This window comes from Monodelphis domestica, chromosome 7, assembly GCF_027887165.1.
Source record: "Monodelphis domestica isolate mMonDom1 chromosome 7, mMonDom1.pri, whole genome shotgun sequence".
Taxonomy (NCBI): domain Eukaryota; kingdom Metazoa; phylum Chordata; class Mammalia; order Didelphimorphia; family Didelphidae; genus Monodelphis; species Monodelphis domestica.
The window spans coordinates 89,757,545-89,771,302 of NC_077233.1; the positions used below are offsets into that span (position 1 = coordinate 89,757,545).

Consider the following 13,758-nt stretch of genomic DNA (forward strand, 5'->3'; position numbering starts at 1 on the left):
CAGATTGGAGTGGGGGTAGGAGGCAAGTTACAGATCTGTTCCCAGTATGATACCTGGATTCCAGCCTTGACTTTCAAGGCCTCAGTTTCCTCGTCTGTTAAACAGCAGTTAGAATCCCTGCCCTCCCTCCCTCATAGAGCTATTGTGAGGCTGGAATGAGAACATGTAGAAGAAAGGCTCTGTGTGAAGGTTGATTTTTCTTCAGGCTGGTTTCATGTCTCTCACCATCTCTCCTAGCCTTGCTCTGCCCTCCTTTTCTTCTAGTCTAACTTCTCTGGACTTCTTTCTCTCCCTGTTTCTGCCTTTAATCTGCTTCTCAATTTTCTCCTCTCTATTGCCCTCAGAGGTCCTTGCTCTAGAGCCCTCTCATCCACTCTAACTCTTCTTTCCTCTAAATCCAGTCCCCCTACTCCTGGGCAACTTGATCTCTTTCTGAGAGCTCTGCAGGGCACCAGGAGCCCTTCTCCTCCCCTCACAAATATCCTCCTCCTACCCTATCCCCTCTACAGAGTAGGGTATATGATGCATCGTATGCAACATGCTACCCACAGTGAAAATTGTTTTGTCTGTCGCAGTACCAGGGGGACCAGTGTCACTCTTATCACTGCCAGCCTGATTATCCCTGACGCCCGCCGGAGCTGACATCCTGTTAATGTAATATAGACACCACAGTGATTTTAATCGGAGCATGAAATATAAGCACCAGGCAATAGGAGATGGCATTTCAGAAGGGATTCTGTGTGTGTGTGTCTGTTTGTCTGTCTGTGTGAGTATGAGAGAGAGAGAGAGAGAGAGAGACAGACAGACAGAGAGAGAGACAGAGAGAGAGACAGAGAGAGACAGAGAGACAAAGAGAGAGACAGAAAGAGAGAGACAGAGAGAGAGAGAGACAGAGAGAGAGAGAGACAAAGAGAGAGAGACAGAGAGAGAGACAGAGAGAGAGAGACAGAGAGAGACAGAGAGACAAAGAGAGAGACAGAGAAAGAGAGAGACAAAGAGAGAGAGAGACAGACAGACAGAACGAGAACACTTCAGGACATAAAACTTTGTTCCCATGCACCAGCTAGACAACTCTGGGGTTGGTTTGGGGTGAATGAGAGAGTAGAGAATCTTGCCCCTTCTCTGAGTTCCCTGAATTCATCCACTCTGCCTGGCTCAGATAAAGGCCAGGCGGGGCTTTTTCAGAAGAATTGGAGCTTTAGGGGCTGATCAATGGTCATTTGTAAGGCCATTCTTGACATTCAGAGCTAGGCTCCAGGGGCCTATCTCAAAGGAAAGTGCCAACTCTGCCCTTCATGAGTCTTTGAGATAGGAAATTCAGAAAGGAGAGGAGGAAGGCTGGGGGTGAATGAAGGAAAAGGCAACCAGTGCCTTTTAGATGAAGCCTCTGTACTATATAGTAGCAAGATCTCTGACCTGGGAATCAAGTGGTCTGAGTTCTAGCCATGGTCTAGTTATATGTGAGCAAGCCCCTTCTTTGACCCAGGCCTCAGTTTTCCCCATCCATCAGTGGAGATGGTTGAACTAAAAATACCCTGTAAGTCCCCTTCCATCTCTAACATTGCATATTCCTTGTCTATAACTCTCAATTCTGGTGGATTTCGCTCTGGGCTTGGCAGGAGACAAATGAACTTCAGTCTTCCATCTCCCACTTTCTGAGTTATGGGAGAATGGAGCCAGTCCCCGTATCTTTAGAGGCCCCTAAGAAATTCCCAGTTATTTTGTAAAGTAGTAGGACCTATTTCCCCTCTCACCCACTCCTCTCTATATGATCTCATGGCTTTGGCCACAGTAGCCCTCTATGTGGTTCAGCCAACACCACTGCTGAGGACCAGGGGATGGGGCAGTGGTAATGGCAGCATTTAGAATTATCAAGAAGGATAAAATGCAGAGGAGGAAGGAAAAACAAAGATAGTTGAAGATTCCTGTTCCAGAGAGACTGAGGAACTTTGGAGGCTATGGAGGCAGTCTATAGTAGTGCAAAGAACACTGGACCAGGGCAGTGAGGGGACCTAACTGGGAATCCCAGATTCAGCATCTGAGAGCTGCATGACTGTGTAAGTCAACTTCATCTCCCTGTTCCTCAGTTTCCTCATCTAATGGGAATAATAAACTGTCTACTATTTATCTCCCTAATGCTTTCCTGTGAAAAGCCACATTAGAAATATTGTTAGTTTCCCCCATTTGGGAGAGGAGGGAAGAACAAAATAGGAGTGCCTTCCCCTCAAGCAGGAAAAGGCAGGGAGACAGGGAGATGGAAGATGGCCAAGGGCTTGTCACAATATCTCTGCTTCTATTCCTGTGGCAGGTACTGTGCAATGGGTTTCCAGGCACAGACCTTTTCCTTGGGCAGCACCATAAGGAAGTCAGGTTTGGGGGCCCTTGTTTTGGTTCTGAGAGTCCTTGGAGAAAAAGGGCTTCCGTCTCTGAGCTAGATGCCCACCTACTTTTCTCCCTGTTCTCAGCAGGATCAGGCTGCCCTAATATGGGCCTTCTCCATGAGTAGGAGCCGCAGGAGTCTTGGCTACAGAGGTTGAAAAGCTGCTGCTTCACAATAAATTATTTTATTTGGCTGTGCCCCCCCCCCTTGCAAAAAAGCAGCAGACAAAATGGAAGAGAGGAAAATGACTGGCCACGTCAGCCTGCCAGCATTAACTCCTGGGAGTCTAACCCCTGTGTTGCTGCCTTCTTGCCACAAGGAAACCTTGGGGAACCACTTGCAGCCCCAAGAACTTCCCAGACTCCCCTACCTCTTCTGCTCTCTAGACCATTGCCCTCCCTCCTCCTCTTTCTTTTTCCTCCTCTCCCTCCCTCCCCTCTCTTCATTTCTTGCTGTTTGACTGCTGTTTATCTCTCTCTCTCTCCATCTCTCTGTCTTTCTTTTTCTTTATCTCTCCCTCCCTGTCTCTCCACCTCAGCCTCTCTCTTTATCTCCTCCCCCACTTACTTCTTATTCCTGTCCCAAACACTGCCCCTACCATCCAGTCCCCATCCCAATTCCTCTCCTGCACCTACTGGGTTTGACCTTTGTCAAAATAACTGGCCCCAGATGCTCAGGTGCAGATGCTACAGACACAAATACTTAGAGAAATGTATAGGGAAACAGACAGAGAGACAAAAGGATAACACAAAGCCACACAGATACACACACATGCACACACAAACTTGCATGGATTGAAGCACATCCTAAGAGGCAGTCTAATGTAGTAGAGAGGGCCCTCGGTTGGAAATCTGGAAACCGGGGTTCTAGTCCTTCCTCACCCACAAATTCTATATATCCATGGGCAAGTCTCTCCTCTCTGTAAAGTGAGGATAACAATCCTAACTCAGCCTTTTTTATAAGTTCAATTGATTTGAGAATCCTCCAAACCTGTTTGTCTGGGGGGCAGCTAGGTGGCTCAGTGGATAGAGAGCCAGTCCTAAAGTTGGGCTGTTCAAATTTGGCCTCAGATACTTCCTAGAAGTGTGACCCTGAGCAAGTTACTTTACCCTCATTGCCTAGCCCCATTCTTTTACCTTGGAACCAATACACAGTACTGATCCTAGAAGAGAAGGTAAGGGTTTAAAATAAATTAATAAATGAAACTGGTTGGGAATGGGGTTAGGGGATATGGGAAGGAGACAAGGGGATGTCTTTGGCTCTCTGGGGTTCCTCCTTCTGCCCAAAGTGATAAGAAGCTGCCCTCCACAGAGAAACCACTCTCTCCACTGGCTTAGAAACAATAAGAAAAAAGAATCTCTGAGCTCAGAAATTCCAAGAATATTCCAAGGGCTCAAAAAGCTCTGAGAAGCCAACTTGTCCAATTTCCTTGCTTGATAGATCAATAAGTAGAGGCACAGAAGGGGAAGAGTTTGCCCAAGACTCTGATGGGAGTCAGTAGCAAAGCTAGACTTAGAACTCAGATGTCCTGACTTTCTTTTACAGGTCACATATCCCAGTTTATTCTGTGCAAGGGTCTAACAGGTGGCTGCTGGAAAGAAGGGAAACCTCATTTCCATGACCTCAGGAAGTCATCGAGAAGGGGATGCAACCCCTTTTCCTCTTCTCCCAGTATTCCTCACTTTACCTAGGAGAACACTCACAGACATAAATGTCTGCCTCTGTGTTTTTGTCATTACACTTGTGTTCACTGAAGGCAATTTGAAATGCACTGGGAAACTCCAAATTTAAAGGAAACCTATGGGGAATTACTCTGTAAAATTAAGAATGCTTATGTAAAAGGTGAATTGGGCCTGAATTTACCTTCTGATTTTCTAAGAGGCAGCATATGTTGCTGCAAAGAATAGTGACCACTGTAAGTTGTAAGGATATAGGGGTTTATGTTCCCCCAAATATTACTAGCTCCATGACACTGGGTAAGTCCACTTTGCCACTCTGCCTTACTTTCCTTGGCTAGAAAATGGACATAATAATAGCACCTAATTTACAAGATTGACATGAGGATCAAATGATATAATATAGTTAAAAGCTTCATAAAAACAAAATATTAAAAGACTTTCTAAACTTTAGAGCCTGGAAGGCACCTTTCTTATTGTATCCATGAGAAAACAGAGACCTAGGGAAGTTAAATGATTTCCCCAGAGTCACCCAGCTGGTAAATGGCAAACTTTCGATTTGAATGAAGGTCCTCTGATCTCAAATTCTACCTACTCAAGAAGGTCAAAATCAGAAAGGAAGATCCCATATGTCAATGAAATCCATCATAATGAAAACTGTGGCCCAGACAACAAAAGATTACTCCTATGAGGAAAGGTACATTCCCAGCTCTAAGAAGAATCCCCCCCCCCCCATGTAGTAAGATGTCCTCCTATTAATAAAGACAGCTTTCCCCAAACCTGAATTTGTGCTCCAGTTTCTCAGCATCCAGCTTAAAATGGGTTGCCTTGAACTAAATGTAATTCTTTATTTAAATCTCAGTAGAGCCCTGGACTCAGATTCTGGAAGTCCTCACCCCTGAACCTTAAAACTCTCACCAGATTCCTGAGGCTTATAGAAGTCCAGGAATGTTTGGTGTTCTGGTAGTTAACTAGATGATGTTGGCTCCCCTTCAACTTATATACCTGGCTACCACTCTACCCTCTTTGACTTATAAAGTCTATTAATAGGTGAAGAGTTGGAGAATGTCTTCCACATAGTGGGGAATAACCTAATTCAAGAATCTCTCTCCCTATATGATTAGGGATGTAGAATCTAAACAATCACCCTAGCGCAAATATAAATAATATAAAAAATAGGTCTTGATCAATGACACATGTAAAATGTGGAATTGCTCATTGGCTACAGGAGGGGGTAGAAGGAGGGGAGGGAAAGAATATGAATCATGTAACCATGGAAAATTTTTCTTAATCAATTAAATAAATTTGTTAAAATTTAAATTTAAAAAATTTTTAAAGAAAGAATCTCTCTCCCTACCTCTGTTGAGCCCTGGACACCCAGATAAGAGAACATATGATTTGAAAGAATCATATGGGTGAAAGAATCCTATTCTGTGGACCAGACCACAAAGATTATTTTTTTTTAAACCTTTGGCTTTCATCTTGGAATCAATACTGTTTATTGGTTCCAAGGTAGAAGAGCAGCAATAAGGGTGAAATGACTTGCCCATGGTCACACCAGAACCTCCTACCTCTAGGTCTGGCTCTCAATTCACTGAACCACCTACCTGCCCCCAAGATCATTCTTTTTTGGAAGGAGAACATTCCTAACTCCAAGAATCCTCAGCTTTCTCCAGCATGGTAGTAGCCAAAGAAAATTATGGAAAGGAGAAAGTTCCTGAAATCGTCTTTTTAAACCCTCACCTTCTGTCTTAGAATCAGTACTGTGTATTGGTTCCAAAGAAAAAGATCAGTAAAGACTAGGCAAAATGATTTGTCCAAGATTACACACCTAGAAAGTGTCTGAGGCCAGATTTGAACCTAGGACCTCCCATCTCCAGTCCTGCCTGAAACCTTGATGAGTATTTCCCTATATCAGCTCTACCGTGGGAAAATCACACAATCTAAAGTGTAAAAAACCTCAGAGGGTATCAAGACCAACTAATATCTGAACAGGAATGCCTTCTACCAATATTCCTCATAAGTGTTCATCCAACCTCCTCTTAAAGACGTTCTGAGTACTTCCAAAGCAGCCCATACCCTTTTTGGACAGCTCCAGTTGTTAGTAAGTTTCTGTTTTCATTAAGCTGAAATTTGCCTCTTTTGCAGCTTCCACCAAGGCTTCACCTAGTTCTTCTGCCCACTGGGGCCAAGTCTAACCTTTCCTTTATATATGAGAAGGCAACTACCAACTCCAACCTCATACATTCTTTCCTTCAGGGTAAACAATCTCAGTGCCCCTCACCATGCTTCCTATGGCACAGTCTCCCAATCCTATTTGTCATCCCATCATCAATGTCCAATTTAAGTTGGTTTGCCTAGAACCAAAAGGAGTTTTCTAACTAGATCACAGTATGGCAAAAATTACATCTCTCTCATTTCTAGTCACTATCCCTCTGTTAATCACAAGATCACAGATTTAGTGTGGGAAGAGACCGCAGAAGTCATCAAGACCAAGCTCTTCATTTTATAGATGAGGAAACTGAGGCACTCAAAGGCCAAGTGATTTATCTGGGTCACACAGCTAGTCATTGTTTCTTAATGCAGCTTAAGGTTACATTTGCTTTCTTGGCTACTGTTGGAGCCTGAGCCTGATTCCGGATTATCTGGTGCTTCAAGCTCAGAACTGTAACAAAATGAGACAGTCATAGACCATCTAACAGTTAACAAAAGATTTACTTAGCCATAACAAAGGAAGGATACTCAGCAAGGATACGGCATTGATTCCATTGAGCATAGCTTCCCTATTTCTCTATATTGTCTATGTTGGTAAGGGATTCAACCTTCAGAGAGAATCTGTGCCTCCTTAGGGGCTGGCTTTTATACTTGGGCCAACAGGAAGCAATATGAGTGGTCTGAGTCTTTATTCTCTGAACCAGTTAAGACACTAGCACGGTTTTAGAAAAAACTAGCCTAAGGGGACACCTAAGTGGTTCAGTGGATTGAGAGCCAGACCTAGAGACCAGAAGTTCTGGGTTCAAACCTGGTATCAGATACTTTGTGACCCTGGCCAAGTCACTTCACCCCCATTGCCTATCCCTTACTGCTCTTCTGCCTGGAACCAGTACACATTATTGAGTCTAAGATAGACAAAGTTTTTTATGTACTATAGTACACCTTTGTCTGATATTGAACTTAAAGTTCACTAAAACCAGGAAATCTATACTTACCTCCCCCATTCTATACATGTGAAGTTGGTTTTCTTGAAACCAAGTATAGAATTTATATTAAATTTCTTCTTATTTAGTCTATCAATCTAGTCTGTTAGGCTCTTGGATCTTGACTAATTCTGTTGCCTACCTTGTTAGCTCTCCCTCACAACTAGCAAATCTGCAAACTTGATAAGCATGTTATCCATGGTTTTTATCCAAGTCATTGAGGAAGATGTTAAATGATATAAGGCTAGGAACAGGTCCCTAGGACACTTGCTAGAGATCTCAAGCTTGACACAGACCCATTAAATATTACTCTTTGGTTCTGGTGTGGAATTACACCTAGTTGTATTATCCTCTCAGCTGTATCTCTCCAGCTTGTAAAAGCTGGTTAGCATGAAAGATTTTGCTGAATGCTTTCCTAAAATCTGGTTACTGAGTCAGTGGTATTCCTTTATTTTTACCAGTCTATTATCAATGTTAAAAAAAAAAAGCTTACCCAAGCTCAATTGGATAGGATCACTTCTGAGCCATTTCCTGAATTCTAGCTATCAGCCTCGACCTCCTCATATCTTTCCCACCACCGCCTTGGACTCTGACCCTGGGCCACCCTGAAGACATGGCTCTGAGGGATGAACTTTCCCTTTCTCTTGCCCATATCCCAGTTCTGACATTATTTCTAGCCATTTCCAATCTATGCCACCACCTCCCTCGCCCCTTTCAGCACTTGATAAACACTGACATAAGAATGTAATGGAATATTGCTCTGCCATTAGAACTAGTGAATATGAATCCACAGGAACAGAATGAAGTCAGCAGAACCAGGAGAACAAAAGACATAATAACTACAATAACATAAACCTCCCAAAAATACCACTAAAAGGGGTAGAGTTCTATTATATGCAAAGCTTGATCTTGCTTCCAGAAGATGAATAATGAAACACAGCTCCTTCCCATTGGGTGGTGGACCAAAGTTGCAGATTGTTGTACTTGTAGTCAGTAAAAATCACTCACTCACTACCTGTCTGTTTTATTCACTTAACTGATTTTCTTTGTTATTAAAAAAAATTCTCTTAAGGTGGGAAAGAACACTGGGAAGCCATAGTAGAATTTTTTATAAAAGCACCAGAATAATTTTTTCCCCTAAAGAAAGAGAAGGGAATTTGGAGTTAGAGGGCTTGTATTGAATTCCAATTCTTTTGTGTGGATCTGAGCAAATTATGTCCCCTCTCTCAGTTTTCTCACCTTTTAAATAAGATGTCTGGATAAGTGACCCTCTAAGGCATCAGGTTCCAGCTCTAACATTCTACTCCAATCTAAGCTCCCAGATCCTTTAAGTCCTACATGGTTTTGTTATTGTGTTCATCCTTCTTTCTTCTGTGGAGAAGAAACAGATGTGGGACAGATGTATTCATTAGCAGAATCTTCTGCTCTTTTCTAGTGCTAAAGGAGGAAAGCCAGAAAGTAGCTAAGGTAGGGAGGGGACCAGGAATTAAGAAAGACCATTGCATTCTTTTCCAATATATCATTTAAAATCTTGGAAGGGAGGGACATTTTATTGTTTGCCTCTTGTCCTAGAAAGCCTATGATGATTTGAGTCAACCTTACATAGAAAAATGATAATCCTAGGGTCTTGGAGTTATAGAAGGTTATTCCTAGATGAGACTTCAGAAATCAACTAGTCCACAGGGGCAAAATATCAAATATAGTGCCATATATCATTGCTGCATTGACTGATTTTTCTGAAATTGATTTTTCTTCCTCATTCCCAGTTATCTTAAGAGTAGAGGAAAGAGATAATTTGGAAATGAAAGTGAGACAAAAATAAATTCCAGTAAGAACAACCATGAAAGAAATCAACTAGTCTTAGTGCCTCCTCCATTTTATAATAGGGGAAACTAAGGCCAAAGAGGAATAAGATGCACAAGGTCACCTAGGAAATTAATGGAAGAACTTGAGATTAAAACCCAGATCTTTCAGCAGGATATTTGATATATTTCTACAGTAGTGGGAATGGGCTATAAAGAGGCATCTATACTCTCCCCTCTGCAAGTATAAGCTTAGCCCTAATCTTTTCCACAGACTGAATCCATAACCCTAGTCACACACTGAAAGCAACCCCAGTCATAAGCTAACCCCTGACCTTGTCCACATATTGACTGAACCACAGACCCAAACTAAAACCTTACCCGGAGTCATCGACTGAGCCTTAGTTGCATGACCCTGAACTCTAGCCCCTGGCTGACCTGTAAGACATCGATCTCATAACCATATACCTTTGGTTACATAGGTCCCCAGACTAATTTTCTCAACCCTTCTTCCTACAACAAATGTAATCTCCAGAAGAAATAGGATAGCTTAGACTGTAAAAAGGCCTTAACCATCTGTGAGGACAAAGATATAATAGAACAGGTAGACTCCGGCTTGTGAAATCTTCCTCTAAATCTTTCAGGATATGCTAACACCTCCCCTGGCAGACATTTCCCTGGATTTGATTAAGGTCCATTGAGGCTAGATTTTTTTCTTTTTTTTTTTTAACCCTCACCTTCTGGCTTAGAATCAATATTAAATATCAATTTCAAGGCAGAAGATCAGTAAAGGCCAGGCAATTGGGGATAAGTAACTGGCCCAAAGTCACACAGCTAGGAAGTATCTGAAACCAGATTTGAGCCCAGGCCCTCTCATCTCTAGGTCTGATTCTCAATCCACTGAGCCACCCAGCTGCCCCTTGAATTGATTTTCTAAAGGACTTTGAGATGGGGGGGGGGTCGTTGGCAGGACTAGTGTATGCATCCTATAAATCCATTCTATATTATATCTAAAAATACAGGCAATCCTCTTTTTTATGCATTCCTAAAAATAGTGCAGGCACAAATCAGATTTTTGTTAAATCAAGCCCCAACTTCTTTCCTCTTGATTTTTCCACATTTCTCTTCATAACTGCCCCATCTGCCTTGGGCAAAGGCCACTGCCTGCTTTATCAAGTTGTCCTATGCTTGTAAATAAAAACTTAAATTAATTGAAATAAGCACATGCTTGAAGTAGATAATTCTTTTGTTAGAAGAATAACCACTCCTCCTGTTCACCTGTTTATGGGGAGTTTGCACAGTGGGCAGAGTGGTATTCACCTGTGTATATCCTGTGAACCAGAGTCACATTTGGGTCAGGGTAGGAAGAAGTGAGGGCTGTTTTCCTTTCAAGAACTTCAGTTGAATAAAGAAAGAACATTCAATTTTAACATCCCACAATAGCTGACTTCCAGGCCTTGAAGATCTGTCAAAGCAGGAGACTTGTTCTCCTTGGCCCCAGAGAACAGAATTAAGGGCAAAGGGTGAAAGCTGCAAAGAGACCAATTTACATCTGATGTAAGGAAAAGCTTCCTAGCAGAGTTAACTGAAAGTGGAAGGAGCTGCCTTGGGAGGTAGGGCTTCTCCCTCTCTAGAGGGCTTCAGGTAAAGGCTGGTTGACCTCATGTCAGGATTTGGGGGCAGGAAGAGCAGGTTGGCTTTGATGGCCATTTGGCATCTAATCCAATTGCAATTTTGTGATTCTGCCTACACTGAAGTTCCCGTGCCAATTTTTCTTAAGCTATTTGCCCATGTCATTCATCCCTCATCAGCCTCAAGTTCCTCACCTGTAGAGTGGGAATAATCACACATTGCCTACCTTACACAATTGTCATTAGAAAACATGCTTTCTAACATTTACTACACTGCAGAAACATAAGCTATTGTTTTTAAGAAAAATAAAAAACAGAGGGAGCCTCAGCCTCAACCCAGAAATTAACATTTTTCTTGTTAATTCTTTCTTCATCTTTCTTTTATATCCAGATCTACAAGGACAACAGAAATTTGTTTGAGATTGAGGAGAATGTCCCCCACAAGCTTGTGGAGAAGGTTGCAGGAGACATTGAGAGCCTCCTGGCCAAGAAGGTCCGGGCTTTGAAGGTAAGAAGGAAGGAAGTCTTTTTGTTGTTGTTTTTAATATTTATATAGCACTTTTGGAGGTTGTTAAACTTGCAATATATATTATCTCATTTGATCCTCAAAATCACTCAGGGAAGTAAGTGCTGTTATTGAACCTATTTTACAGATGAGGAATCTAAAGTGTCCCCCAAACTGACCAGGTTGGTGCTTTCCTCTCTGGGAGGGAGAGCCAGGGGCCCCTCCATGGAACCCATTTCAGCCTCATGGCTTCCAGGGGACACTCTGAAGGCCACTAGGAGAAAACTGTCCATATTATTCCTCAGTGTGGGGAGGAGCATGTGCTTGGAGACAGTTGCAATTGAGGCTGGAATCAATTGCTCTTCTTTAACCAGGGCATCCTTGGGTCCTGGTTTAGAGGGGCCTGATCTCTGCTGACTGAGAAACTAGGCTGTTGTTTTTCCAAGAGACATGAAGTGGGAGTCCATGGTCCTGGTTCGACCACTAACTCAACCAGCATTGTCTTTTTCTGAGCTTGTTTTTTCCAATGAAAGTGATGCCTGGGCAGTTGGGTAGCTCAGTGGACTGAGAGCCAGGCCTAGAGACGGGAGGTCCTAGGTTCAAATCTGGCCTCAGACACTTCCTAACTGTGTGACCCTGGGCAAGTCACTTGACCCCCATTGCTAGCCCTTACCACTCTTCTGCTTTGGAGCCAATACACAGTATTGACTCCAAGATGGAAGGTAAGGGTTAAAAAAAAAAGAAAAAGAAAAGAAAGTGATGCCTGCCTTCCAGTCTATAATAAGAGAATGTCCATAAAGGCATAACATACAAAGGTAGAAACACACACAAAAGAATAACTTCAGAAATCTGTGATAAAGGTGCGATATCCATGATACACAGAGCAATTAAAAAATAGCACTTATATAGCACTGTATGGTTTGCAAGGCAAAGCAGTTTAGATCTCTTGTTTCATTTGAGCCTTACAACAACCCTAAGAAGGATGTAGGGGCTTTCCCCCCTATTTTACAGATGAGGAAACTGAGGCAGACAGTTAAATAACTTAGTCACAGCTATAACCAAAAGTCATTCTTCCATAGGTTTGTGGTTAAAGGGTTATAAACAAGTCTTTAAAAACAAAACAAAACTGCAAACTCAACCACCATAGAGAGTGTTCTAAATTGCCAGCAATAAAAGAAATACAATTCACAGCCACACCAAGTTTTTATTCCATACCTAGTAAGCTGACAAAGATGCTAATGATGAGAATAGTCCATCGGAAAGGATATGGGAAGTGTGAAGATTAAAATTAACTCCCCCCTGATTGTGAAGATTAAAATTGTAACCCCTGCCCATTTTTAGATTTAATCACCAAAAGTGTAAATAAATACCTTACTTAATCATTAAGTGGGAGGTCTGTGACCCACATGTGCAATAGTGGGTGATGAATCAGAATTAAACTAACTGCCCCTGGGCAGTCTTTTTTTTTTTTAACCCTTACCTTCCATCTTAGAATCAATACTGTGTATTGGTTCTAAGGCAGAAGAGTGGTAAGGGCTAGGCAATGGAGGTCAAGTGACTTGCCCAGGGTCACACAGCTAGGCAGTGTCTGAGGTCAGATTTGAACCTAGGACCTCCTGTCTCTAGGCCTGGCTCTCAATCCACTGAGCCACCCAGTTGCCCTCCCTTCAGCTGTGATTGGTAGATATAAAATTAGGGGAAGACACAGGAAGTGACACAAAAGAAGTGTCTTTAAAAGGAGCTGTCACTTCCTGTGAAGAACAGTTTCTTCATTTTTTGGAGTAGAGGTTGGACCCTAGACCCTGTTCCTGGTGAGGCTGTTCTAAAATCTCCTCCTTTGAACTGACATGTGGTGAGTGAAAAGCTGACTCTTAACTGCTTGATTTTCTGAAAAACTAACCTCAGGAGAGATTTACCTCTTGAGAGAGATTTCCCCAGGTCCTTGGCTTTGCCAAGGCCTGAGGACCAACTCTCTCTGCCTGGGTTGAACCAGGGCCCCAGGAGTAAATTACTTAGTGCTTAAGCACTTACCCTATCCTCTCTCTGGTTTTCTTATTTCACTCTTTCTACAATTTGTAAATAAGTCTCTTTGGAATAAATTAAATTCCTGGACACCATACTCTTAAATAATCCAGTCCAACCCTTTTAAAATAACCCCTTTTCCCCTTTACAGACAACAAGCAGGCTAATGACTTTTTGGTAAGGTTGGGACTTGGTCTAATTATTTCAGAAAACACTTTAGAATTAAGCAAAGAAAGCTACTAGAATGTCTATACCCTTTGACCTAGAGATACCACTGCTAGGCATCTACCCCAAGGTGGTTCAGTATATACAAGGAAGAAGGGAAACAAGGATTTATTGGGAACTAAGTACTTGATGAATATTATCTCATTTAATCCTCACAACAATACTGGGAGTGTGATTATTGTCCTCATTTTATAGTTAAGAAAACTGAGGCCAGCAAAGGTTAAGTAACTTGTCCAGGGTCAAATAGCTAGTAAGTGTCTAAGGCTGAATTTGAACCCAGGTCTCCCTAACTCCAGGCCCAGTGCTCTATCCATTAAGTC

At 42.4% G+C, this 13,758-nt stretch overlaps 1 protein-coding gene across 2 annotated transcripts in view; it reads left to right on the forward strand.

Moving 5' to 3' along the window:
• Nucleotides 1-13,758, forward strand: part of CACNA2D2 (calcium voltage-gated channel auxiliary subunit alpha2delta 2) — a 452,436-nt gene that overhangs the window by 213,135 nt on the left and 225,543 nt on the right. For both annotated transcript variants that reach the window (XM_056805022.1, XM_056805023.1), the window contains exon 3: nt 11,078-11,194. In XM_056805022.1, coding sequence (XP_056661000.1) covers nt 11,078-11,194 — 117 coding nt within the window. The remainder of the gene's footprint in view (nt 1-11,077; nt 11,195-13,758) is intronic.